Source organism: Melanerpes formicivorus, unplaced genomic scaffold (assembly GCF_026170545.1).
Source record: "Melanerpes formicivorus ecotype bairdi unplaced genomic scaffold, bMelFor1.0.p_v2 SCAF_29, whole genome shotgun sequence".
Taxonomy (NCBI): domain Eukaryota; kingdom Metazoa; phylum Chordata; class Aves; order Piciformes; family Picidae; genus Melanerpes; species Melanerpes formicivorus.
In genome coordinates, this window is record NW_027142381.1 from 8,918,759 (window position 1) to 8,946,333 (window position 27,575).

General features: G+C 52.3%; 1 protein-coding gene across 3 annotated transcripts in view; it reads right to left on the minus strand.

Moving 5' to 3' along the window:
• Positions 1 to 4,523: 4,523 nt before the first annotated feature.
• The window catches only part of KSR1 (kinase suppressor of ras 1), a 61,055-nt gene continuing 38,003 nt past the window's right edge, over positions 4,524 to 27,575 (minus strand). Inside the window, exons 3-20 of one of the 3 annotated variants that reach the window (XM_068154921.1) lie at positions 24,147 to 24,294; positions 21,671 to 22,142; positions 20,248 to 20,252; positions 18,420 to 18,480; positions 17,407 to 17,490; positions 16,792 to 16,853; positions 16,578 to 16,684; positions 16,107 to 16,275; positions 14,508 to 14,549; positions 13,709 to 13,763; positions 12,983 to 13,028; positions 12,422 to 12,801; positions 11,423 to 11,519; positions 10,541 to 10,674; positions 9,974 to 10,105; positions 9,548 to 9,683; positions 9,096 to 9,229; positions 4,524 to 4,851 (exon numbers count right to left, since the gene is read on the minus strand). In XM_068154921.1, coding sequence (XP_068011022.1) covers positions 4,773 to 4,851; positions 9,096 to 9,229; positions 9,548 to 9,683; positions 9,974 to 10,105; positions 10,541 to 10,674; positions 11,423 to 11,519; positions 12,422 to 12,801; positions 12,983 to 13,028; positions 13,709 to 13,763; positions 14,508 to 14,549; positions 16,107 to 16,275; positions 16,578 to 16,684; positions 16,792 to 16,853; positions 17,407 to 17,490; positions 18,420 to 18,480; positions 20,248 to 20,252; positions 21,671 to 22,142; positions 24,147 to 24,294 — 2,343 coding nt within the window. In that variant the 3' untranslated portion in view covers positions 4,524 to 4,772. Of the gene's footprint in view, positions 4,852 to 9,095; positions 9,230 to 9,547; positions 9,684 to 9,973; positions 10,106 to 10,540; positions 10,675 to 11,422; positions 11,520 to 12,421; positions 12,802 to 12,982; positions 13,029 to 13,708; positions 13,764 to 14,507; positions 14,550 to 16,106; positions 16,276 to 16,577; positions 16,685 to 16,791; positions 16,854 to 17,406; positions 17,491 to 18,419; positions 18,783 to 20,247; positions 20,253 to 21,670; positions 22,143 to 24,146; positions 24,295 to 27,575 lie in introns of those variants that run through there. The other 2 variants (XM_068154922.1, XM_068154920.1) reach the window with 2 other exon arrangements.

A 27,575-nucleotide genomic window follows, 5' to 3' on the forward strand; every position in this document is an offset into this window, starting at 1 on the left:
CCCAGTGAGTGCTGTGCAGTGAGTGTACCTCTGGCTGCTGTTGGCTCCAGCCTGCAAGAGCAGAGTTGGGCAGGTTCCCAGGTTCTGGTGCCTGAGCTGCTCTGCACACAGGGATGGTGGGGAAGTGCCTCTGGAGCCCAGAGGAGTGTGTGCAGGGAGGAGGGGGCTGCTGTGCCTGATGCCCTCCTGCTCCCCAGGGCAGAGGCTGGGGCTTCAGACACCCAGGTTGTGGTTGCTTGGATGGAGCTATGGGAAGGCAGGTTCCAAACTGCTCCAGTTCACAGCTGAGGGGATAGAACCTTTGAGCCTGAGGTTCTGTGGGGTTTGAAATTGAGTGTCCTTGCCCTTCAAGTTTAATTGAGAGCTGAAGTCATTCTTCTTTGTGAAAGACAACAAAGCTCAACTGATCTTAAGCTCCTCAGTGTTTGCATGACAGATCTCACTGAGATGGCTGAAAAGTGAAATGCTGCTTTCTGATGCCCTGGCCTTTTTCCTGCAGGACAGCACAAAGCTGCTGTTCTTCTCAGCACAAAGCTGTTTGGCAGCAGCAAAACGTTCCTGGGATGGTGGCATTTCCACTGGGCAGAGCAAAGCAGCCTGCCTGCTGCTGGCTCTGCAGGTGGAGGCTGTGGCAGGGCTTGGCTGGCTCTGGGGGCTCTGGCAAGGGTCAGGCAGCTGCCCAGCTGCCGGTGGTTGTGTGGGGCTGGAGCTGTGGGTGCCTGGGGAGCTCTTACAGAGCATGGGTGACCAAACCTGCCAACAGTGTCTGCAGTGTGGTGCTGCCAGGAGGGAGCTGATGGAGTTCTGACCTCCCCAGGGAGGTTGTGGAAGTGGAAGGGATCCTGGTGAGAGAGGAGGACATGAGGTCAGGCTGAGGTGCAGGCAGGGCTGATGCCTGTGTACTGTGGGTGCTGGTGGGTGAGGAGCAAGGAGGGGGAAAGGGGCTCAGGGTCTGAGGAACGAGTGGCACATGGGTAGGAGGCAGCTTCCCCACACAGTTCAGCGCTCCAAGGCAGGCAGACAATGGCATTCTTAGACCATGCCACGACTTGACCCACGGCAGAACAGTGTGCCTGGGCAAACACTGCTCCTTTGGCTGGGCAGGGCAGCTGCTGCAGCACACTGCCCTTTGTCTTTTGCTTGTGGAGGCTTCCCAGGACCTGGCACCATCAGAAAGCCTCCTGCTGTGTGCTGGGCTTTGGCAGCTGCCAGCACAGCCGTGGTGGGTGCTGCTGTGGGGTGTGAGAGCTGGGAGCAGGGCAGGCTGTGGTGAGTGAGAGATGTGAGCAGGGCAGGCTGTGGTGAGTGTGAGCTGGGAGCAGGGCAGGCTGTGGTGAGTGTGAGCTGGGCAGGCTGTGGTGAGTGAGAGCTGTGAGCAGGGCAGGCTGTGGTGAGCTGTGAGCAGGGCAGGCTGTGGTGAGTGTGAGCTGTGAGCAGGGCAGGCTGTGGTGAGTGAGAGCTGTGAGCAGGGCAGGCTGTGGTGAGTGAGAGCTGTGAGCAGGGCAGGCTGTGGTGAGTATGAGCAGGGCAGGCTGTGGTGAGTGAGAGCTGTGAGCAGGGCAGGCTGTGGTGAGTATGAGCAGGGCAGGCTGTGGTGAGTGTGAGCAGGGAGCAGGGCAGGCTGTGGTGAGTGTGAGCTGTGAGCAGGGCAGGCTGTGGTGTGAGCTGTGAGCAGGCTGTGGTGAGTGTGAGCAGGGCAGGCTGCAAACCTGCTGCTGTCTTCATTTGACTGTGAGTAGATGAGGGGGAAAAGGGTCAAACCACAATTGTGTAACACTTGCTTTATCCAGAGCCAAGATTTATTCACTGAAAAGATTCCTACATATCCAGAATTCATTAGCAGAGAGTGCACTTTTTTATATTTTTTCCTTTTTTTCCTCTTTTTTTTTATCTTTTCCTTTTTTCTTCTTTTTTTTTTTTCTTTTCATTTTTTTCTGCTTTTTTTTTTTTTTTCCTTTTCCTTTTTTCTTCTTCTTACATTTTTTTTTTTTCTTGGTTGCATAAACTACTCCAGAACCTGTTGTTAATACTAAGTGGCTTTAATTAATTTAGTAGCAATTCTGGAAGACACTCAGTTGATAGAAAATATTAAAAAGGAAAAAAAAAAATAAAACCAACCAAAACCAAACAAACAAAAAAAAACCCCACCCCAAAACCCCCCCCCCTTTTTGTCCTGTACAAAGTTTACATCACATTTGAGCAGAAAAGGTGTCCATGGTCACCACGACAGACTCCAAGTACATTCACGACTGAGGTGTGGCTTTAGCAGCATTTGACAGCCAGCTTCGTGCCTGCAGGGCGCCCAGGGACAGGACCCCCAGGGGCAGGACCCCCAGGGGCAGGACCCCCAGGGACAGGACCCCCAGGGACAGGACCCCCAGGGGCAGGACCCCCAGGGACAGGACCCCCAGGGGCAGGACCCCCAGGGAGAGGACACCACCGCCTCCCCCCGCGCAGGGCCCTGCGCTTTGCGGCTCCTCTGCCTCGGCTCCAGCCTGTGGCCGTCTCTCGCACCCCCTGACTGGAACGCATCGCCCCCAGCCTCTCTGCTGGCTCCGGGAGGCTGCGGCTTGCTTCCAGGCGCGGCTTATGGGTGTGGGACACAAAACACAAGGTCAGGTGGAACTAGAATCCCAACCGTGGTGATTAAAGGCAGGGCTTGAACCCCCTCCTGCGCCCAGGACGGCAGCAGCAGGGTGGTTCCCAGTGGGGAAAGTGATTGAGAAGCCTTCGCAGCCGGTGTCTGAGTTGCAGCCGGGGGGCAGCAGTAGGGGAGGACAAAGGGTGAGAGGGTTTGGGGGTTTCGCTACTGAGCTGTAACCCGGCTGGCTCCCCCCGAGCTGGCTGTCCTGTTAGAAACACCCCGAGGAGGAGCTGGGCTGCCGGCACAGCCCCTGCTCAGCAGTGTCACTGCCGGTGGGACAGCCAAGGAGATGCTGGCTGCCTGCCGGCTGGGTGCTGGGCTCCCACATCAGCAGGTCTAGTTTAGGGCAGAAACAAGCAGTGAGGAGCACACCGAGGTACCAGAGGCAGCCGAAGGGCTGTGCAGCGCTGCCCACCCCGGAGCAGCAGCTCCCACCTGAGGGAGCCCAGCCCTGCAGAGGGGCTCAGCTGCTGCTGGGGTGAGCAGCCCCCGTGGGGCTCCCTGCTGCAGGTTTGTGTTGTCTGAGCTGGGGAGAGTTCTGCTTCCGCCTGCTGACTCCAAATTGTTGTGAGGGAACAAACAGGAGCAAGTCTTGAGGGGCACCTGGTGCAGGGTAAATTCACCATGGAGCTGGAGGGATTTGCTTTATAAAGGTGGGGGAGGAAGGAGGTGAGGAACACCACACCAGACCAGATTTTAAGTCTCTGGATCTGAGACACATTGAGGTCATCTGTGGGAGACCTGCAGGCCACAGCAGGAAGCCCTCTGCTCAACAGAACTCAGGAATTCTTTTTGCCTCTTGGTTTTCTACAGCAGCCACCCACCTGTAAGCAGCCAAATTGGCTGCTGGTCTCTTTGCCTTGCAGAGGCCTCACAGCTCCTCTCCTTTGCTCATATCAACCCCTTGTGATGATGGTGAAAGTCTGGGGGTGTGTGTGACATACTGGTGCTGTTGGAGAGGTGACATTGGTGGCTTCCAGGGAGTCCCAATGAATTGCCCCAACAAAAGACAGTGCAGTGAGGACAGGCAGGATCTGAGTGGGGTCTGTGTGAGGGGTTCTCCACTGCCCTGGCTGGCAGAGGAACGTGAAGAGGAGGCACAAAGGAGCCTCTGCTAACAGTGCTTGTGGGATGATGCAGGTGTGCCCTTAAATGTGGTAATCAGGTGTGAGCAGCTGTCTCCTCTGCAACCTGCACAGCACCTGCTGGAGAGGGGCTGGGAAGGAGCTGACCTTTGAAACAAGTCAGGCCCTCCAGACCAAGATCCAGCTTGCCCTGCTGCAAGATTTCTGCCATCCTTGGCCTTCCCCCACTTCCTGCATATTCAAACCACACACCTTGCAAACTGGAATGAGCCCAGCCCCAGGAGCCACCAACACTCTGTGTGTGTAGGGGGTGACTCTGGGTCCCTTAGCAAGCTCTGTGCATCAAGATCTTACTGAACACATCCTTTAGAGAGGCCTTTTCCCCTTGTCTCCCTTGCCTCTCCCTGCAGAAATGGTGCCTGGGGCAGCAAGAGTGGACTTTGGCTGGCCAGTGCTGCATCTCCAGCAGCTCTGCCAGGTCAGGAGACCACAACTTGTGCCTGCAAGTCTGGAGGCAGAAAAGGGCCTCAAAAGATCATCTCATCCAACCACCCCCTGCCAGAGCAGGGCACACAGCTCTCTCAGTGGCTGGTTTGGGCAGATCCTGATGCAATAAATGGATTTTTACCTCAAGCAATGCAAAGTGGAGCCTGGAACTCCAAGCCCTCACCCCAGCTCCATCTCTATTCCGAGAGCAGCCAGGTCCCTGCTCCCAGCCCCCCTGCAGAGCTCCCGGGCACGGCAGGGCACTGGCAACAGATCTCTCTCTCAGTGCTATTGGAGAATGGCTGTAGTTAGGCTGGATTCATCCTTTATTATGTTTAAAAAAATAGAGTTCACACAAAAGTATCCTGTAAACATTCCTCCAGGGGCTGCTGCTGTGGGGCACAGCGGAGCCGGGGCCAGCACCGCGGGGCTGGGCGCTGCCGGCGGCGCGGCGTGGGGCCGGGGCTGCCCCAGCTCCAGCGCTGGGAGGGTGCAGTGAAGGTTTCTGGTGCCGTGTGAGGAGCAGGCAGGGCTGTCTCAGACAGTGACACACCGAGCTAGAGCTTGGGGTTGCTGGGCTCCAGGATTCCCAAGCCAAACCTCTCAAAACGCAGGACAACTTTGCTACTGTTAATGCTGAAAAGAGTGGGGAGGGAGGGGAGAAGGGAGGGGAAGAGTTATTTATTTCTAGTTGTTCTTACAAAGCCACAGTCCTACAAAAGGGACTAAAAGGGGTTAGGCTCTGACCCAGTACAACTTGGGATCACCCAGCAAAGAGGCTTAAGTAATTAAGCAGTAACTAACATGTGAACTCACTCCTGCTGACCTCACCAGGGCAAACACACAGCACAAAGCTGACTGGCCTCAAGCTGGAGGCTTTCCCCAGTACCTAAGGGGGGCAGATGCCCAACACTTGTCCTCTGTGGGCACTTGGGTTCCTTGGAGTAGAAGGGAAGGAAAAATGAGTTACAGAAAAAGGGGTGTTCTGGCAAGGTGCTTCAGTGTGTTGTAACACCCCAACAGAACCAACCCAAAGCCACTGGCTCCTCCTCATGGGCTTGTAGTGAGCACACAGAGATGTCCTTCCTCTCACCCTCACCCTGAGCATGGCTGGAACCATCCTTGACTTCAAACTGCCTCCCTGAGCAGCCAGCCTGGAGAGCTGGCAGGAGGCTCTGAGAGAAGGGGGCTGTGCTTGTCCCTGCTGAAGACAGCAGAAAGCTCCCTGGTGCATTCTCCTCTGTCCCTATCCTCTCCCCTCCAAAACAGGATTGAAAGAAAGACCTTTTCTGAAAGGCACATATTTGCTGTGTCACCTGCAGCTCTGCAACCCCCAGCGCTGGGTTGGACATTTTGCTGAACAGGGGATGTAAACAGGAGCAAAGGATTGAATTCACAGCACTGGCTTTGCAAGGGGAGGAGGAGGAGGAACTGAAGGGGAGCTCTCGCTTTCCTCCTCTCTCACACAACACCGTGGCTGGTCCTGCTCTGGACAGGTCTGGTCCCAGCAGTGGAGCATTCAGTCAGGGGCTGTGCCTGTGCAAATGTCCCTGATTGCCCTCAGTCCCCAAGCCCCCAGCCGAGCGCTAAGGACGACAGGCACCACCTCAGACTGCAGCTGGGAGCCTGCACCCCTCTGCCCCCTGAGACTGGCAGGACATGCACAAGTCACAGCAGCATCAGGACAGCCCCGAGGTGCCGGGCAGGGCAGGCAGCAGTGGCTGCTGCTGCTGGCAGCTGGTTAGTCAGAGAGCAGATCACCAGAGCCTTGCCAGGAGGAAGGTGCAGCTGCTGAAATGCTTCAGGAGTGAAAGGTGGCCACGTTGTTAGACAGTAACTTCTTGCAGACAGGAGTTGTTATTCAAGCTAACAGCCCACACCAAGCAGGAAAGGCAGAAAAGGAGAACGTGGATAAAGTGTTGGTTATGTCCAGGGGTTAATTCGTGGTTTGGTTTTGCTTTTGTAAATGGAAGGTGATTGTCCAGGCTGCCGGTTAGGGTACAACACATGGAAGCATGCAAGGTGGAGCCCGTTATTGCACCAGGAGCTACAACCTACAGAGAAACACGGGAGGGGAGGGAAAAAGACAGGGTGAGAGTTAGTTTGCAATTACTGAAAGCAAGCCCTTGAGAACCACTCAGGACAAAGGGCACCCTAGAAGAGAGCAGGGGAGGAGGGGGTTAGCGCCGCGCTGCTTCCCGGAGTTGCTGCCCGAGGGGACCTGAGCGTGTCCCCGGGGGGGCTGAGTCTGAGCAGGGCTCTGGCTGGCACAGCTTCGAGGAGAGGCTCCCAGCGTGACTGGAATAGAACAGTCTGCAGGGGATGAACACCGACTGAGCTGCCTGCTCTTGCCTTTCAATGAGCACTAATGCAGCTGTCAATGCTGCTAATTAACACTGACACTTAAAGCACTTCTCCATTAACTGCACTGAGCAGAGGAAAAGCAGCAATGGATGCAAAGTGCTGAGCCACTTGTGGGGGTGCAGGGCGGGGGGGCTGGTCTGTCTACCCAGGCAAAAGTAATGAGGGGAGCTCCTACACAGACATTGTTCTGCAGCTGCTCAAGAGCAGCTCCCTATGGAAACACTAATCCAAAAGGATCAGCTGGCAGCCTGCTCTGGAATGCTGCACTCTCCTGGCCTGGCCGCCCAGATGGGAAGCGTGGCTTCATTTCAGTGCCAAGGAGAGAGCCTGGTTGTGTGCTGGGGAATGTGCAGCGAGCCTGGGCCCTGGCTGCTCTGTGGGGTCAGGTTAGGCAGGTGCAAAGATGTCAGAGCAGTCAGCAGCTAATGACCCAGCACGAGTGGATCTTGCACAGAGAAATGGGGCAGGGAGGTGTTCACAGAGCCACAGTGCTGGGGCGCAGCCTGCTTCTGCAGGGAAAACATTCCCAAAGGACACTGCTGCACCCTGCACAGCTCCTGGCAGAAGAGATGCTGCCTTCATAGCATAGCACAGCATGGCTTTAACACAGCCCTCGAGGGGGAAATGTCACAGGTGAGGGTGGATGACTTAAGCAATGGATGATGGAGAAGCACAAGCAGAGGCAGCTGGGTGCAGACCTGGCCAACACAAGCTGTGCCACCAAGAGGGCTTGGTATGCTTCAGGCCAGAAAAGGAACAAAAATGGTGGTTTGTTGCAATTCAGACTGAAGGCCTGATAAGAAACAATCACATACAGGTCCATTTTTCATCTTAGATTTTGTTGGCTTCCCTTTAAGTGCTTATTTCAAGAACTATAGACAACTGCAGTCCCAAGGACTGAGGGGCAGCTGTGACAGCTCTGCAGGAGCAGTGAGTGGGGAGGCTGCAGGAAGACTCCTTGGCAGTGTCACAGCACACAGGGGCAGGCTCTGATGATGCAAAGAATAACTACCCCAGGTAAGACCAGCCCAGCCCTTTGTTGTGCCTTTCTAAAGGGGTGTTTGATACACAAACCTCCCTGCCTAGTGCAGGCAAGACCCCAGAGAGCTCTGCTCATCAGAGAGCAGGTGGTGAGCGCTCAGAGCTTGCTGCCAACAGTCTCCTTTTATACAGAGGTGAGGCCAGAGCCAGGGAGAAGCATCCCACACTCACAGCTCTTAGCCATGGGGATGTGTCAGGGACCCAAGTGCACGGTGGGGAAACTGCACAGGGGACAAATAGTGACAAAGCCCCAGCCAAAGCCCAGCCACCACAGCACGAACTGCTGCGGCAGCCACCACGCAGGCAAACGGCAGCCCTTGGTTAGTTGTGATAAGGTTGTGCAGGAAGGGTTAGGGGAATGCAAAGGGGTAGAGTAAACATCCAAACAGAGCAAATCAATGTTAGAGGGGCAGCAGATGAAGATAAGCACTGAGTGAAGAAGGTGGTAAATGGGCACACACGTCTGATGGGGCTTTCTGTCTCTTGGCTCCAGAAATTGTCCCTGCTGTGCCTCCACTTGATTCTGGTAGGAGTGAAACTGGGCACCGACCTGCTCTGAGGGACAGGTTAGCTGTGAGAAGGGAGGCTGAAAGTCTTAGGCTTTGTGGTGTTATGCTCACCCAGCCTGAACTGGAATGAGTTTTCAGGTCTGGTCTGTCTGGGATGTACGCTCAGAGGCTTTGAGGGACCTCTTCCAGTTCTGACAGTTGATCCTATCAGACTTTTCCTCCCCAGCTGTGACACAGAAACTGACTCTGAAAGTATCACAGGCTGACAAGGATTTACACTGACTTCTGACTGAGCTTCCCTTGGTGCAGATCTTGACCTTATTCCAACCAGATTCAGTCCAAACATTGCCACTTGTTCCTAGCTGTCAGTTTCCTGCACCTTCATCATCTCTCAGTCCCTTGACATGTGATTACAACTTGCTTTGGTCCCTCCCCAGAAGTCAATTACTGAGTCAGGATGAATGCTGCATTTCTTTATCTGCCAGTGCAAATGGGGCTCTCTCCTGTAAAAAGGAGGAGGAGGAGGAGGGGGATGGATATTTTTTCCCCACATGCTCCTTGAGGAAGGCTATGGACTTAGGACTCTCTCCCAAAATCTGACATCTCAGGCTGACAGGGAAGCAGTGGCACCTTGGTCCTTCCCTTCCTCACTCAGTACCAGCCCCTGTGGGGGGGAAATTCTAACCACTCTGGGGGCAACACTGGTGGTGGATGCTCCCTGAAACCAGACAGGCAGCTTGGATAAACAATCTACCGAAGGAAGGAGGCAAATAGCTTCAAGTAGGAAATGAACTGTCTGAAGCACACCGACTTAATTGCAGCATTTCCCAGCGCCCAGGGAAGCGGAACAGCACACTGCCGCGCTCCCCCCAGGGCTCCGACAGCCCCCGGGGAAGGCCAAACAAAACACAGGGATAATCCAATTTGGAGCAGCACCAACGTTCTGTAGCAGCAGCAAATACTCACTCAGCAGACTTCCAGAAGTGGCCTGGGTGGGAGAGTCGCCGGTTCAGCTTTGGCAGCTTTTCAAGCATATCCATGAGGACAGTGAAGCTGGGCCTCTCGCTGAGATCAAACGACCAGCAGGCGGAGAGAATTTCCTGCACAGGAGATTTGGGGCTCATTATCTCCATTCAGTTCACAGGTCAACTGCAGACCCAGCACTGTGATCTGTGTGAGCCCAGCCAGGGGGGTGTTTAATGGAGCCATTGGCCATGCTCACAGCATCCTGCACGCCCGCTCTGCCTGATGCTTGTGGGCAGAAGCTTAGCACCTAACCTGCTGCCCCACTCGAAATCTGTGCTCTCTCTCTCTCCTGCCCTTTAGAGTTCTAACACAAACAAATCTCCTGTCTAAGCAGCTGCCTCTTTTCCTGGGGAGCAGCTGTGCAGCAGGACTGCTGCAGCTGAGGTACTCACATTGACTTCTTTCCCCAGGCTCACAGTGGCAAGGACTTGTCTCACTCCCTCGCCGCTCCCGATCTGCCAGATGAGTGCCTCTGCAGGCTGGCTCTTGAAAGGCCACTCTCTTGCTTGCAGCTCATACCACACGGTCCTGCAACATCAACAGACAAATCAAGGCTTTGCCTGCTCTTAAGAAAGATACAAACCCCAACCCTGCTCCAGATCCTTCAGACAAGCCAAGCCCTGGAGGGTGTAAGGAGGCTGTGCTGCAACTCCCTCCTGCATGCCTCTGACCCCTGACTTTTGTAGTAGGGGAGGAAAGAGCATCCCAGCGACAGTCCCAAGCCTGTGAGCAGAGGAGCCCTGGCTCACAGGGCTCAGGTCTGTAACAAAGCTCATTTTAGCAAGCTCCCACGGTGCTCTTGGCTGTCCCTCTCTTACCCAAAGGCATAGATGTCTGCAGCTTTGGAGAAGGGCAGCTTGTCTTCATCTTTCCCAGGGGCCATCTCACGAACGATCTCAGGGGCCAGGTAGCACAACCAGTCATGAGGCAGCTTCAGCTCATTCTCCCTCCTGATCCAAAAGCAAGAAGTGGCACTGCAACTGCTGCTTAAGCCAGAAGCAGCACAGTGACCCTCTCTGTGCTCCACCTAAAGCCTTGACTTCATTTACTCAAACATTTTCCCTGACATTTCCTTTCTGGCTTTCTTGCTGTATTAAGAACCAGGCCTGTGTTAGCCTGACTCTCCAGCTCATTCTTGGGCTTCAGGTTTTCTTTGTTCTGTGTTCTGAGTCCCACTCCATACATAACCTGCCAGCAAGCTGCTATGGGAGCTGTAGAAAGGACTCTGCTACAAAAGAAAACCAAGTGGATATTCCAGAGGTGTGAGGTATGCACCAAAGCAACCCACAGCCCTCACCTGGACTGTGCAAGGCATCACAGCCTCTGTCTACCTGCTCATTAGTTCTCATTCTAGAGGTGGACCATGCATTGAAACCTCCACTTACCTTCCCTCCTGAACCACACCCGAGATTCCAAACAATCCAAAGTCAGTGATCACCACTTTCCCATTGTCATAGAAAACATTCTTGGACTTCAGGTCCTTGTGCACAATCCCCTTTGCGTGGAGATAGCCCATGCCCTGGGGAGCACACACACAGATGGAGACTTTGGTTCACTATGCACAGGCCTGGGCATCCTTTGCCTCCTCATCACTGCAGTAGGAATGATTCACTGTGAGTGGGGACACAGCAGCTGTCTGACTTGTGCAGGGAGGGTGCAAGGGAAGCCTTGCAAGGGAGCAGATCTCAGTGCTCAGCCTCTGAGCTGCTTTCCATCCCCTGCAGGGTGGGGCTGCTGGAAGGGTACTCTTAGTTCATGCATTAAGTAGCTGTGGACTTCACAATCCTGAAGCAGTGTGTATGTGTAAGAGCAATGATGTACTGACCCAGGCTTGCTCACTACATTCATAGGCTTGTTTCTGCCAGGAAAAGAAGGAAACTGCAGCTTCAGAAATGCTTCTTCACTGGAGAAATACTAAAAGCACAGAAAGCACTGAGCAGGCCTGGGAAAAAATGCCATCTCCTGCAGGAGTCACCTTGGCTGCAGCTGCTAGCAAAGAGAAGGCACTGGGGAGGAAACCTGCCCTGCACATCTTTCTTCATTGCTCTTTAGCTGAGTTCTGCCTCCCCAGCCCCTCCTTGACAAGCCAAGGCTCCATTCCTTTCCCTACAGGCCTTTAGCTTACTGCCCACTAAATCAGCACTTGGAGCATCTCCTGCTGCACACCCTCTTGGGCTCCTGAGCCTCAGAGAACCTCTGCAGCCCCGAAGCTCCTGCTGGGGCACTGAGACACAGATGTCTCCACGAGCACAGAGCCCCCTCCTCACCTTAATGATCTCCTGAGCGATCTGCCTGGTCTTGTTGATGTCCAGGGATATCTTGGGGTCCCGCACAAAGGAGTGGAGAGTCCTCCCCTTGCAGAAGCTACAGGAAAGGGGAACAAGGAGCCTTGAAAAGGTCTTTAAAGCACTGGAGGGAAATCAGAGTGGAACAGTGGACATGCAGCTGGTTTTCTTATCGTGCTGAGAGCCCTCTCCCACCGCTGGGAAATGCCACTCCGGAGAACTTCAAGGACCCAACCAGTTTACATCTGTGTGGGTGTGCACATGTACAGGAGACCTATTGTTAAAGCATGCTCAAGGACATGCCACAAATGCTTCTGTATTATTCAGAGACCCAGCTGATGTCATGCTGCTCTGACATCCCAAGTCCAGCTTCTGCTGCTGCTCACTGGGGCAAGAAACTCTTTTTGGAATTGGCAATCAGAAATGACTAAGAACCTCGCTGGCCAGGCTGTGGGAGCAGCATGCCCTTGGCCTGACTGAAATCCAGCCTGCATCTGAGCATCCCCCAAAGCTGTTATCTAGAGCTAAATGGTCCTCACCTCAAATAAACACTGAAAACTGAAGGAAAAAGTTTTGATTGAACTGAAGGAACATTTTTGCCTTATCAGCAAAGGAACTGTTGCATTATCAGCCTCACACACTTATTGTCACTTGGCTGAACTGGAACCATCTGGAGGCACAAGGCAGCAAAACAGCCTGTTCCAGTTCTGTCTCTTTCTCCTGCCCTTTGAGTTTTCTTCTGCAATAATTCAAAGCCAAAATTGCCAACAAATGTTACACATTCCCTACCAGGAGCCAACTCTGGTGTCCAGGACCCTGAGCAGCACAGCCTGCATTCGCAGCTGGCCACCTCCTGACTGCAGTGAGAGGTTTACTTTTACAGGGAATAAATAAATCCATTTCTATCTATGTGGACTATGACTGTCATAAATCACTTGGCATCTGTACATTATAAATAGCATGAAGATGCCCTGTCCTTACCTGGTGATGATGGCTAGGTGAGGAGGGTTCATGCATGCCCCCATGAAAAGCACCACGTTCTCGTGCCGGGTCTGTCTGTAGTTCATCACTTCCTTCTTAAAGAGCTTGAGATGATCCTGGTTGTTCCCATCGATCTCCAGCAGCCTGATGGCCACCTCCCCGTGCCATTTGCCCTTGTAAACCTTCCCCCAGCGCCCTTGGCCGATGGGATCCCCCAGTTCAATCTGCTCAAAGGGAATGTCCCACTCCTGCAGGTAGACGCTGGTCTGGCTGGGCTTGCGGTAAATCATCCCTTGCAAGTGCGGCCTCCTGTTTGGCAGATCTTCCACCTCATCCTCATCATCTTCAGGCTCTGATTTATTAGTCTCTGGTTCTTCCACCTGCTCACAAAAAGAGAAGGGAAACATATGCTGAGAGTCCCACCTGAGGGGCAGAAGCAGCAAAGGCTGCTCTGAGAGAGCTTCAGAGGGCTGGATGTTCACATTTGACTCCAGCTCGGGAGGTACACCTCATGGATAAAGTCATTCCTGAAGGCTACAAAAGGGCAAGCCAGCAACATACCTCTGCTTCACACTGAATTCCATCTGTGTCTGGCTGCTGCTGGGCACTGGCAAGAGAAGACAGGTTCAGGTTCACAGTGAATACAAGAGTTGTGTGCCCACCCCAGCTAGCAAAGGGAACTGCTTCAGGGGGAATGGAAAGAAGCAAAACCAGAGAGCAGATCTTGCTAGCACCTGAGCAGGTCAGAGAACAAGGCAACTACTGCAACCCTTCACAGATGAGGACTTTCTAAGCTTACTTTAGCAAATGAGGGACAAAGACTTGGATGTGATTCTCAAGGATTACTGGCAGGGATTGGTGGGGCAGTGGCACAGCCACGTTTTTGCCCTGCCTTCCATTCCTGCCACTGGAACACCTCCAGTGGGGAGTGCTGGCAGCGTAGGCTACAAACGTTGGCATGCCCTGCAATTCAGATCATTGAAAAGCTGTTTGCTTGCAGCAAAGTGTGCCATGCTCTGTGTAAAGCTCCCTGACTTCCTCAGACCCCTCTGATCTCAGGAGTGCAACCTCACCAAAAGCAGGTGTGACAGGCATGGGCTTCTTCCTGCCCCGTTCAAAGGAAGCTGTGCCCAAGGGGCAATCCCAGCACCACCCCTGCTGGCTGAGGTTGTGCTGTGAGCTCTCAGCTGTCAAGTTCAGGTTTGGTCACGACACAGCACTTTCAGACTGGTCTGAAGATCAGCAGGGAGCCACTATGCAAATCAAGGCATTGAGAGCTGTACTTACTTAGTGTCTGCAGCTGTCTCTGGAGGCTGTGCTGCCTGTGCAGGACTGGGAATTTCTGGGAAAGCAGAAACATTTTGGGACAGAAATTTTACACTTTAGTCTCTTACAGATTGGAAGTTTTAACATTGCAACTGTGATTATTTGCTTCTTATTCAGGAGCTGTGACCTCGAGCACAGACAGTAAGGTTTTCCACTCCTTTTCACCTCAACTGCATTCATCTCTCCTCATGTGCCCAGGCCCTGCCTTCCCATTCACCTCCATCTCTGTCACATCTTGCAAGGTCAGTCCTTGTCTGTGGACTGCTCACACACCTTCAAGGTGTCTTGGACAAGCAGAAATACAAATCCTCACAGAACAAGGATGTTTGGATTCATCTCTGCTGCAGGCTGTGTGTTCCAAATGCACCTGGGTCTGGCCAGTGGCACCAGTGCCCAGGCAGCTGAGCTTGGGCTGCAGATCCTTCCAGAATCCAGAATAAACAACCTGCCCCTGGCAGCCCCACAGCATCAATCCTCACCTGGGAAACAAAGGAGCTGTTTCTAAGGGGTCACAAACAGTTAGCTGAGAAAAGTTTGCATATGCAAGTCCACCTCAGCATGTAAATCACATCCCTGCTTCCTGTGAGAGAGACCTTGAATTATCTACTGAGATAAGAGAAAGTCTGAGCTGCTTTAGATATTTTGAGGGGGGGGGGGGGAGAAAGCAGAATTATTGCTCTTGGGCAGCATGCAGAAGTTTACAAACAAGTTCCTCTTTGGCAGCAGAAGCTGGTTAGTAGAATTAAAGCAATCAACTCACCTGGGAAGATAAACTGTTGTCTATGCTGAATGTAGTAGGCAGCTTTTTGTGTTTGGTTTGGTTTAAATTGTGGGGTTTAAAAAATAAAATAAAATAAAATAAAAAGAAGAAAGAAAAAGAAGAGCAACACAAAAAAATTAGCAGCAGAAAACCAAACAGAAGAAACAAAGACAAACAAGTTAGAGAGCATCATCGGTCAGTGCCCCACGTGCAGGCAGTGAATTAGCCCCAGCTCAGGGCTGGGAAACAGATTAGTGGATTATCAGCCTGCTGGAGGGGTGAATTTCAGCACATGCACTTTGGAGGGCTTGTGACAGATGACACTGCCCGAGTGAGAGCTCTGTTGCCAATAAGCAAAGGCTCCGGTGGGCAGGCACTCAGCCTGCCAGTGGCAGGAGCAGAGAGCCCAGCACTGCTAACAGGCCCTGGGAAGGTTGCTGCTTCGGTGCTCTCTCAGGTCTCCAGCTTTTCACAGATGCACCCCGAGAAGCTGCAGCTTGTGAGCCCTCTGCAAGCATTATTCTGTTCTAATTCCAGTCCCTTTCAGCACCAGGTCCTAATACAAAGTAGCTGCAGCGAAACCCCTTGTAGCAAACTGGCTCTGCTTCTGCTCTTTTGGAGCAGGCTGCAACAGCAACCTTCCCTCAGATCAAAAGCTGGATGCAGAATGTTGAAGGCTGGGTGGAGCAGCTCTTGAGCAGCATTTCCAGAGCCAGGGAATTAAATTTATCCTCACTCTGCAGATCTTTGCCCTTGCCAGAGGTTCTCACCTCTACCAACTGTAAGAATGCAGATGTGGGTTCCCAATGTGTGATGTCTGTGGGCTAAACTCTTCCCCACCAGATGGTTTGGAAATGAGTGGTAGGTTCCCTTCTGGGGGGAACCTTCCCTTCCCTTCCCCCTAACTCCTGCCAGTTCTCAGTTTTCACCTTTTGCTCATGATTTAAAGCCAGTGGGGACCAACCAGAGCAGGCAGCATGCATTGTACAGTACAATGAGAGAAGGGAGGAGGAAGAATGGAACTTTTGGTGGTGGCTGTTTTAGTCATTTTCAGAGAAGGAGAAAGCAGAAAATCAAACCCTTCTAAGCAGGGGGCTTAGGACTAGGGGGAATGGAGCCAAACCAGAAATGGGTAGGTGCAGATTGGATGTGAGGAAAAAGTTCTTCCCCGTGAGGGTGGTGAGAGCCTGGCACAGGCTGCCCAGGGAGGTGGTGGAAGCCTCATCCCTGGAGGTTTTGAAGACCAGGCTGGATGTGGCTCTGAGCAACCTGCTGTAGTGTGAGGTGTCCCTGGCCATGGCAGGGGGGTTGGAACTGGATGAGCCTTGACAGACCAGCCCTGACAGTTCTGTGATTCTAAGGTGCCAACATTCATTAAAAACCTGTCTCCTACAAAGGGGATCTTGCTGATACCACTTCAGAACTTGTAAGACCTGAGTATTGTCTTCTACCAGGTACTGAAGACAGCCCTTCACACCTTGCCTAAGACACCACCATGTGTTCAGCAACCAGCAGCTACCCCTGACGCCCTGGTTAGCCTCTGCTCACACAGAGGCAATTCTGATCCTGGCAGAGGTCTCCTGAGACAGCCAAGCTTACCTGGGAAGTTAAACCGGCCATCCCTCTGGCCCATAGGGGAGGGGTTTGGGGGAGGGGTTGCACTGGGAGGGTTGGAAGACTGGAAGGGTGCTGGGGAAGATGGTGTGGATGAGGTTGTAGAAGAAGGATTACTGCTGGAGTCCAGATGGTTTATTGCTGGTGGGTGCTCCTGCAAAGCAAGGAGAGTCACTCGTGAGAAATGGCTAACGAGAAGGAATTCTCCTCAGGGAAAGGGAAAGCACAGCAGAGAAAGGGAAGCTGTCAGTCACAGCCTAGCTCCTCTAAGAGAGCAGGCAGCGAGGGCTGTGCACAGCCTGTGTTTTACAAGGAGAAAACGTCACATAGTGAAGTCTCCTTGCAACGTGAAAGCTCAAGGAGCCATTCTCGCTCCATCCAGCAAGACACTGCTGCCACCTCTCCTTACTGTAGCGCCTCAGTCACAGGCACAAGAGTCACTCAGCCACCAGGTACCTTTTTAGTGAGTGCCTTGGGAAGAGTGCCAAACTGCGGTTCTGCTGGTCTGTCTACTGGGTTGTTGATATCAGAAGGGACAGACTCTGTTCTTCTGATTTTTGTGACTGGAAAACAGGTCGGAGGAGGGAGAGAAAAGCTTTAATCAGACTTTTTCTCCTGGTGATCCCACCAACCCCATTGAAATGCTAAGGATCTGCAGAAAGTCACTCACTGGGAAGGAAGGATATTCTACACGCAGGTGCCTCTTTAGTACATTTGTTGTGACATTTTAATCTGAAAGAGAAACATTAGATGTTAAATAGCAACTTGTTCTTTAGCCCAAAAAGAGGAAGCCTGCCCTTAATTTGTAATTCTTATGCTAATCTCAGAGGGAGTTCTGGAATGCTCCGGGCCCCAGAGCAGCAGGCATGCAGATGAAGAACCCTATTATGGATGTCATTAGGCTAATGAAAGCCATATACATATCTTAGCATCTGATTTGGTTCGTTTGGTTACCTTCACTGACTCTCAGCCAGCCACAGGGAAGCACTATAAATCCCAGAGCTCTGGTCTGAAAACCCAGGCAGTGAAGCAAAACTGAAGCCCTCAGCTACCCCACCCCAAGGCTTGCCCACGGCTGGGCAGGAAGCAAATTCGGTTCGTTTGTGTGTCAGGCTGCCAACCCAACACATGAACTGTGCCAAAGCATCCCTGTGCCAGTCCAGAAGCTGGCTGGCAGCACGATGCCACTGCTAAGAGTGCATCAGAGGAAGGGAGAGGTGTCCCTGCGAGGCTGCAATGAACCAAACGCAAAGTGCCCTGGGGAAGGTCATCCCTGGGTGCTCACCTGCAGTACTTACACTTCACCCCGAACATCATGCTCTTCTGACACACTTGGCAGATCTGAGACAACCAAGACTTGGTAGAGAACCTAAGTAGAGACAAGGAGGGGGGGGAATGCTGTACAGTGAGGCGCCTGAAGGCAAAGCAGCATTTGCAGGTAGGTGTGGACAGGCTCCTGGGAAGGGCAGAGGGGGTGTGGGAAAGCCTTCTCATTTTCTGCTCCAAAGCAACTGAGAGAAGGCTGCCACCCAGGCTGCTGGCCTCTTGTAGCCCTCCACTCTGGGAGGAGGGCTGAGAGGTGCTCAGAGGCGTCTCAGACAGGGTGTGCACAACAGCATCACATCTCCAGAAGGTCCTCTGGGAAGCCTCACGCAGCCCAAGGTACCCAAGTGACAGAGTATCAGCTCCTGCCACAAACCCCCTGGGCTTCACCTCATGATACAAGCAAGCACTCTGAGAGGGAGCACAATGCACACACTGCCAGTGCAGGTCAGTCACTGGTGCCCCCCCTCAGGGCAGCAGGACATGCCACACGGTGCTGGACATCTTGGTAGAGCTGGGCCCCAGTTTACAGGGGACAGGAGGGTCAGCACACAGAGGGTGGGCTGGGCATTAGAACTCGCTGGCCCCCTTGTGGTTTGGATTTGGGAAGGGGGGATGCAGAAAGGGAGGAGGAGGTCAGTGTCTGCTCTTGCCCGGTAGGGAGGAGGCAGCACATCTGTACACATCTGTAGCACTGCCACACTTTTGCTGTGCTTGGGCCCCGTGCACAACACTCCCAGTGCTGACTCTCCACTCAGCACAGCCACGAGTCAGCTGGCTTTGTGAAAAAGGATTTCAGGTGCATGCATCAAAAAGGAAAGAAGCTGAGACACACAGCTAAGGCTGGACCTGGTCAGTGAGGCTCCTGACCCAACTTCAAACCTATCTTTGAGCCAGGAGCACTAGAAAGGATCCTGCCCTGCTCTGAGCCCTCAGCTTGTTCCCTCGGTGGCAGCCAGAGCAGGTGCTGCTTACCTGTGTGTTACAGCTAAGCCAAAGTCTCTTCGTACCATTTGAGGGGATCCTTGGGAGAGCTCTGGGGAGGACAAAAGGAGGTTTTAGGGAAGCATTACTCACAAGGGTGCCTGCCAGTCTAGCCAGAAAGCAATCACTGTGGTGGACACTGCTACAGCACAGCTGATCCTGGCTTGTCCTCTGCTGAAAAGCTACTGCTAGGTAACCACTGTTTGATTTGCTTTCATCTGGAGGCAGTGTGAGGTGAGATTTGGGGGTGAAACCATTTCTCCTGATGTTTGTGAAATCAGAATGGTTCTGTTTAGGGACTACAGAAGCTCATCTGGTTAGGTCTAGGCTGTTCCCAAAGTGGAAAGCCAGACTTTCCTCCCCACTGGTTCCCCACAAACACCTCACCCCCCATCCCCAGTTTTCATGCAGAGTCAGCAGACCTCAGCATGCTCTTTTGCACTGACAAATGATCACCTCTGCTTTATAAACAGGGCCAGTGTGACCCAGAAGAATACAAACATTGCTGTGAGATGACTCAGCTAGCTGATAAGTGCAGAAAGGGGGAGAGGCTTCAGCATGCCAGGCCAGCTCTCCTCATCCTCAAGAGCTCTCAAGTGCTCAGATTCTGGCACATGTCCTGAACTACATCCTCCAGCCAGGCTGCAAATGTGGAGAAAGCTGGAATCTGGAAACACCAACACAGCTTCGAGCCTGGACACTGTCGAGGCTTACAGAATCCACTCTCTTTCTTTGACCCTAGATGGCACCAGATTCTTCTTTATCACTGTTTCAGTGCACTCTCAAAGCCATCTGTGGTCTTCAGCACCTCACAGCAGCCTTTCCCAAGGAGCATTGCTGCTCAGGCCCTCCAAATGCAGAGTCCTCTGAATTAATCACAGGACAACAGTCAAGCAGGCTGAATCCCTACTGAGGAGTCCCAGGGAAGGTGATAAAGTTTGGAACTGAATGGGACTGAAAAGAGCTACAGTAGAGAGCTCAAAACAGGCAACATGCCGAGGTGCAGAGCAGCACCAACATTCTTCTCCTTGCATTTATTGTAATGCCTTGTTTGGTTTTGGCCTGCTGCATGAATCCCCTCCCCAGAGGACTGCTCCCATTTCTGCTTGCATTTCCATTTCATAGTTTGCTTTTTAGGCTCTTTTCCCTGCTGAAAATAATTCCTGGGGTGTTGTTTTGTTTGTTTGGAAGGGCATCAGACAGCTGTGTGGTGCTGGAATTGCCTTTTCTGCTTTCTATAGCCTATGCTTTACAAAGAGCTGGGGCACTTTCCAAGATGCCTGGTTGTCTGTGCTGGCTTCCAAGGTGACAGGTTGTGTCTGAGACAGACACCCATGGTCACATTAGGCCAGCTAAAGCCCAAGTGGCTGGATAAAAACACAGATCCCAGTGCTGTGAGGCATGAACACAGGAGCAGCAGAGGAAGCCTTCCACATCCAGGCTGAAGCATTCCTCGGGTTGCACACAACTAACTTCATTACAGAGACACCTGGCAGTGACCACCCAAAGGCACTAAATGCTGTTTCTAGCACCAAGAGGCGTCAGTAACAGCTGTCTGAAGTCCCAGCCACGCAGCTACACCCAAACCCCTTGCTTCAACTCCATCAGCAATCCTTTTCCTGGCTTTGGGCAGCTGAAGAAACACCAGGTACAGAAAGGACCAGGTAACCATCCTGCAGCCCTCCAGCAGGCCAAGCTCCTGCTGCACTGAACAGCAGCTCTGGGCCAGAAAGCCCTCCTGAGGAGCTCCAGAGGCTGACAAGGGGAAGTTCTTCTCTCTCAGCCATGAAATGAAGACAGCCCTGCAAAAGTCTCTTACCGAACCTAGAGAGAGAGAGAAAAAAATCATGTCTTGGTATGCATGTGACAGGATACACACCTTGCTGCAGCTGAAAACCCTTCCTGCAGCCTCTGCTGGCAGGTGTACAAACATCTCTGGTCATGCACAGGCTCCTGAAGGTGCTGCACAGCCAATACTTTGCTGTCTGCACACGGCAGTCTTTGCTGGGCACAGCTTCAGCCTGTCAGTGAAGTGTACCAGAGTGCACCTGAATTGTGGCTTGCAGGTGGGAAGTGCTGCTGGGCTGCACAGCTCAGTCAGCTGGCAGGCTCCATGGAGTGCCTGAATCCCAGGTAACTCCTGTCAGAGGTCCTGGATCCCAGCAGAGCCAAGTTCTTGCCACTGATTGATAGATTGGTAAGCATACCAGGTTGGAAGGGACCTCAAGGATCACCCAGTCCAACCTTTCAGGGTAAGGATAGTTTAAATGAGGTGGCCCAGCCCTGATCTTCAAAACAAAGCTGTGCACTGGCCACAGAAGCTTCCTTGCTGCATGGAGAGGTTCAGCAGTCTGCAGGGTTTGGCCACAGTTCATAGGCAGAAAGCTGCCCTGCCTGCAAGGCTGCCCACGGCCAGAGGGCTCTCAGGCCAGGCAGCAGGCAACGCAGTGCTGCAGCAGCAAAGCACAGCCCTCTGCTCTTGAGGCTCACCCCAAAGGCTCAGCCCCACCCTCAGCTGGGCCACATTCCCTTACAGAAAAATGCAGTTTTGGCTCAAAGGTCCTGAGCAGAACCAGCTCTTTGAATTCTCCCAGGTGGTCTTGCACTGATCCAGTGCCTGCTCTGTGATGTTTAGGGAGAGCCAGAGTTTGGAAGGCACATTTCTTTCCCAGTTGCACCTATCAGTTCCATGTTAGATGAATGTCTTCCATCCTACCCACACAGAAAAGTGTATCTCAGAGCCTGGATCAGGCCAAACAAAGGTGTAGCCTGAGCCCATGTGTCTTGCTGTGGAGCTACAGCTGAGTGTACTGCAGTAAACGTGTTTTAAAACCTGCAGTGGCAGCTAAAATACATCTGAAGATAAGAACATCAAAGGATACCAGCCACCTGAACTGGGGAGTACACTTTAAGGCCAGAGGAGAATTGCAGTAGGTGCAACTGAGTGTAAGAGGCTTGAGAAAAATTGGTTGAGGCCCTTTAGCTGCAGCAGCAGCAGCAGCAGCAGCAGCAGCAGCCCAGCCTCCCCTGCAGGGGCAATTTCAGAGCAGTTCAAACACATTTCCACTACTAACAAAGAGGCTTTGTGCTTATCTTAGGACATCTCCCTGATACAGCTTCTCAAGCTACAGGGCCAGCAGGAGAAGGCAGCTGGACAGCAGCTCTCACACAGAGCCAGAGTGGAGCTCTGCATGCCCTGTGGCATGCAGAAGCCCACGGGGAGGTGGGAGCTCCGTGCTTACTTTATTGGAGGAACTTCATCTATCCTGTTTCCCAGCTGTGATTCGTGGGACTTGCTCCTGGTGAGGGTTGGAAAGTTGGGTAGCAGCTGAAAAACCTTCCTGCAAGGGGGAGGAGGAGTCCGTGGTGGCTTCAACTTGTGTCTCCTCTTGGTCTGAGGGGTGGTTGGAGGAGTGATGGTGATGCTGTGAGGAGTCCGTGGGGTTAACCTGCCGCTGTGTGCGGGGAAGGCAAAAGGGTCCAGCAGGTTTTCTGCATAGATAGAAGGTCCATGACTGGAGGCCAGGGAGTCTGCAGATGGGATTGTAGACACAGACACAGAGCGTGCCTGCTGGCTGCTGCCCTTGGGCAGGTGCAGGGCAGAGGGGCTCCAGGCAGGCGTGGAGGAGCAGGGGGTCTCGGCTGCGCCCGGGGAGCTGCTCTCACGGCGTGCCTCGGGCAGGTTCAGCAGCACATCGTCCTTCAGCTCCCCACCTGGCCACCGACCACAGACACGTTAGGGGCTGATGAGAAAGCAAAGGCCAAGGTACACACCCCCCACATCCTGCTGCTGCAGGCTGTTCCCCCTGCTTTGCACCCACCAGCCAAGGCGCAGCTCAGTTTCTCCTCCCCTGCCTAAAGGACACTTCAAAGCAAGAAAAGCAGCAACTTAGTCCCCTCCCTCCTCTCTGCAGCCGTGTACCTCAAAAGCTAGACTCAGGTCCTGTGTTCCAAGGTGGGCTGAGTTTGAACAGCTTGGGGCTCTGATGAAGAATATGGGATCTGCACACCCTGTGGGTTTGGTGCCAACCTGTCTAGACAGAGCTGCACATCCAGCCTGGCTCCCTGCCTGCCTTTAGACTGCTCGTTGGGAAAAAGAGGAAACTCTCTTCTGTTAGCCAACACAACTGCTAAACACCTCTTGAACTGAGAAAGGCCATCAGACTGCATACAAGGAGAGTCTAACAGCTCCTGGTACTCCTCTGTCACTTTTCCCTCTCTCTCTGGCATGTCCCAGTGTCTAGAAGTCCTTCTACAACACCTAGCACTGTAGTTCAGAGCAGTCCAGTGCAGCTTGTGGGACAATTTGGGATTTAAATGGGGGGGGGTGGGGGAAGTACAGAGGTCTGCAGGCATCAAAGTGGGAAGGCAGAGATTACTGGGATAAATTCAGAGGCTTAATTCATCAAGATAACTCTCTGACTTAGTTTTAAAGATGCTCTTAATGGCTTAAATGAAGGTGAAAAGTCAAAGCCTCGGGGCCTGATGTCCTGCTGAGCAGTCAGTGGTTGAGAAGAGGTCAAACACCTGGGTTTTAAAAAATGCCATTTCTTTACAGCAGTGCACACCATGGCTGCTGAACAATGCCTGGGGATGCCACACTGTGGATGGGAAATATTTGACAACCCAGGACAAGAAAGATTAGGGGGAAAAAAGGAAATGTGCAGCTGAGTTGTTTGATGACTTTTCCATGAACTAACCTTTGTGATTTGCAAATGGTAGGAACTGTCATAATACCAACAGGAAACATCCCCTCTCAGTGACAGATTGATCCTTGCTACAAAGAAAGATCTGATGCAGGTTAGTACCAGCATGCTGTGAGAAACACTCTTGTACAGATTGATTTTTACAGGGCCTTTGAACACAGCCTGGGGAAGGTGACAGGGGAAGGTGGTGGTGAAACAGCACTCTGGCAATCCCGAGCTCGACTGATCTTAGATGCCTTGGTCAGAGCCATTTGCAGGCTGAACACATGGCTTTCTAGTCACACAGTCCCCTCCTTCCCATCCTTTCGAGGGCTCTTTGTAGCTCTTGAATCTCCTATTGTCATTTGGCTAACGATGCTATCAATTCTAGCAGTCAAAAGAGGAACAGCAGGAGGTGAGCAGTTGGAAGGAGAAGTGAAGCAACTCTAGAGGCTACCCAGTGATGAAGATTTGGCAGAGCAATGCTCTTCCCCTCCAAGCTGAACTCTGCTCAGGCTTCTGAGCAAAGCAATGCCAAACAGAATCACAGCTGCACTCTGAGCTGGCAATATTTGGGCAGGGGATTACCTACAAGAAAGCTGGCTGTGTTCATTAGGTCATGGATATGTGTGCTGGATGATGGAGCACTGACTGGAGCATTAGACACAGCTCTGAGCAGAGAGGGAATAAAGGTAAGAGTCTAATGAGCAGGAGAGGATATTTCTACATATATTTATTTCCATTTATCTGACTTGCTGTCAAAACCAAATCATTGCAACCTCATGCACATCCAAGAGCCACAACCTGATCCTGGTTACAGAAAACAGCCAAATACTGAGGGGTGTGCAGACTGTGGCACCGAGGGACAGGGGTCAGCACCAGACTTGGTGGGTAGGTAGGTAATGGTTGGACCTGATAATCTTAGAAGTCTTTTCCAGCTGGAAGAACTCTCTGATTCTGTGTGAAAGGAAGCAGGGTGGGGGCTGGGTTGCCAAGAAGCCAACTGCAGACAGAACATCAGGGCAGTCTGTACCTGATTCAGTCACCTTCCTCAAGCAGCTGAGGGCCCCGTTGAGCCTGGAGCACTCCTCGTCTCTGGCACCACACCTCTTCATGGTTTCCTTCACCTTGGACTCATTCATTTCTAGTAAGGCATCTAAGGTTAGCTCCTCTGGTATTCTCTGCAGAAAGACAAGAGGACACATTTCTTTTAGTAGATAGCCAGATACATGAGGCTGCCACTTGTTATTCTGATGTGCTTTAAATAGTGCCAGTGTCTCACTGCCTGCTCTGACTCATGATTTACTCATGCTGGCAGGGCACCTCTGGAGGATCACCGGGTCAGTGATGACCGTGAGGCAGAGCTCAGCAGTGCTCAAGCGCTGCTTTCTCTCCTCCCTACATCATGAGACCAGGCACATGCTTGAGTGTGCTCTGTATCACCAGGATGTTATGGTCACCCTCTGGTATTGAAGTTAAGATTAGAGGTGATTGCAATATTCTTCTTCTCCCCCCACCCCGTGGAAAGTTTTCACTCAGTGTTTTTGAAGGGCTGCTAACGAAAGCTTAACTTTGTCATTAAAAACAGCCTCAGAAACAAACCAGGCCTAAAACCTGAGGGAGGGGAAGAATGACAGATAAAGGTGTTTGGCTTTTCAATAGGGGAATGAAAAGTAAAACCAGTGAGGAAAATGACTTCTTCTGTCAAACAAAGGGAAATGTTTAGACAAGGAGATAGAGAGCTCCTCCTCCAGCAGCTTTCCCTGCATGAGAGAAGCAGCCTTACCCAGACCTTGCTTGCAAAGGTCTTTCTGCACAACTCCTCGTGCATCTTAGTGCACCAAAGCCCCCAGAGTGATAAGGGTTAGACCAGGCAGCCACAAAAGATACAAGGGAGTGGAAAGCATGAAGTGATCTGGTATTTCCTGACACACAGCTGAGCTGTGCTGCCTCTCCCCCCTCCATTCAAATGCTTCCAGCGTAAGTCCGCAGCGATTGTGGTTAATAAACAAAACCAGGATATTTAGCCCAGATACCCAGGAATTTCCCTGAAAGTTTTGCCTAAACAAACCTCACTGCTGCCTAGCTCTCACAATGAGATCACCAGTTTCACAATATCTGCCCTTCCTAAAGCTTCAACCTCTTTGAATCAAGCTACAGAAAAGTGTTTCGGCTTTCAGTGGAAGAGGAAACTCCCAAACATGTCTCACTCTCTGGACAAACAAACAAAGCCAAGAGCCTGAAATCCTCCAGACTCTCGCCCCCCACTTCCCACCACAACCACATGTGGATGCTGCTGAATGCCCTTTAGCAATCACAGCTGTCCTAACCCAGGCTCGTGGCTCCGGGTTTGCACTGTGCCGGTGCCAGGAGCAGCCCCAACTTTGGGAGCTTTCTAGGAGTCCTCACACAGTCTCCAGTTTTAGGAAGTGCTGCATGCAGCAAAGGGAAAAAAATAGTAAAATAATATATTTAGAAAGGGCAGAAGCCTAAGGAATGCATCCTGCATCTTCTGTCACGTGCCCTGAACCGGATGAAACACAAACACAGCTGACTCCAGGAGAGGCCAAGAATTTCAATGAGCAGTGAGCACAAAGCAGGTCCACAGGAGAGCCAGAGTTCAGGGATGTTTGGGGAGATCTCCCTGGGTTTCTACAACAAGCAGAGTAACAAACCCACAGCCATCCCAGCTGACACTGGGGATTATTATTCATTCTTCTCCACACCTGCAGCACCAAGATGCAGGACTGCCCCCCAAAAAGCTTGTTCCTGAATGACTTCCACTTGGATAAAAGGCAGGAAGCACCAAGAGTCCAATGAAAACAGAGCAAGATTCACCCTCCTGGGATTCCTAACCTGACTTTTCACTCCAAAGGACAAAAAAAACCCCAAAGGGTTCAGATCATCTGAATGGACTTGGATTTCCACACCTCAGGTGCTCCAGCAGCAGCCAGTACAGGTTTGCTCACCCAGAGCCCAGGCCAAACTGGGCTGGTAAGAAGAGACTCAGGCCAAGACTTTCTTACAGTTGGCACCCCCTGAATTCCTGTCCCCTGCACGCAGAGGGCAGCTGACAGAAGCATCTTTGTTCAGTGCTATCAGAAGGGTGGTTCTGCCATGCAGACTCAGCCTGGCAGCCACACAAGCAGCTCTAAAAGGGACAGTGACTGGGGGCAAACCTGGAGTGAGTTTTAGCGTCCTAGGGAAGGAAGTTTGCTCCAGCAGCAGCACGGGTGCCCCTGCAGAGGCTCTGGGGCTGGATGCTGCTGTTTCCCCTTGAAGCACAGTGTCCTCACAGAAACATCTATCCCATTTCATGCTCTGACACTGGCCTGGAGCAAGCAGGATCACAGCCATGTCAGTCTTGAGTGATCTTGAAACCTTTCCTCACCCCCAGCACTCCCCTCTAAGAAACCAGCCCAGATGATGCAGTCAGTTTTCAGCAGCAGGATCACCTTAGACTGGGGTAAAAGCTGCCAGGCCATGTTACCCAGCATCACCTCACACCACACCAAGGTAACCAGTAACTTATTAGAGCTATTAGTAAGTCAGTGAGTAAGATCTGCTCAGAGAAACAAAGCTTTTCCACCACAGCCACTTTGCAGCCCAGACATTAAATGGGCACTGCATGCAGCTGACATGCAGGGCCAGCTGGGATGGGGCTGGCCACAGCACCACTGGGGATCTGGTTTCTCCAGTGTCTGCTCTGTGGCAGGACCAGGCTGGACAAGCACACTGATAACAGGGTGGTGACTGGCACAGGAGGTATCAAGGCTTGGCAGCAAACAGAAATGTCAGCGAGCCACAATGCTTCCTACCAGCAAGTGTGGCATCAGATGCTGAGAAACCTTCTCCTTGCCCTGTTTGGAGAGGACAGGAGAGTCAGTAAAGCAAACCCCAATGAAATAAAACCCCAGGCTAGAAGTGAAGAGGGAATCAGTGCAGCCCACAAGCCCACTCAAGCAGTCAGGCTGCAGTCAGCTTCTGCTGCTCTCCTCCTGCAAGGAAAGTGCAGCAGTTACCTAGGGCAGTGCCACCACACCTTTGGCAAGAGCCTTGTACCTGTGCAGCCAGTGGAGTGAAAAATGAGCTCACTCAGGCCTTTGGACTGAAAGAAAAAGAGCATGTAGTGAGTGTGTGCTTCAGGCTGTGCCAGTAAGCAGAAGGGACTCTCTTAACTTGGCTGTCCTCTTTGTCTGGTGGCAGCCTGATGGCTAACTCCAGGCCTGCTTGCTTTGCAAGTCTGATGGGGTTTAGTGCTTTTCCCTTTTGAAGACCAAAGCCCTGCAACCAGTAATCCCCAGCTTTCACTTTTCCCCAAGCATTCACTTTGCATTTTCAAGCCTTCCTGCCTGCAGAGAGAAACCTGGCAAACCAATTTTTTTACCAACTACAAAACATTCCAAACTGCTGCTGAGCTTCTTAGAAGCCTTGGGGCATTGTCCCCTTTGTCTGCTTCATT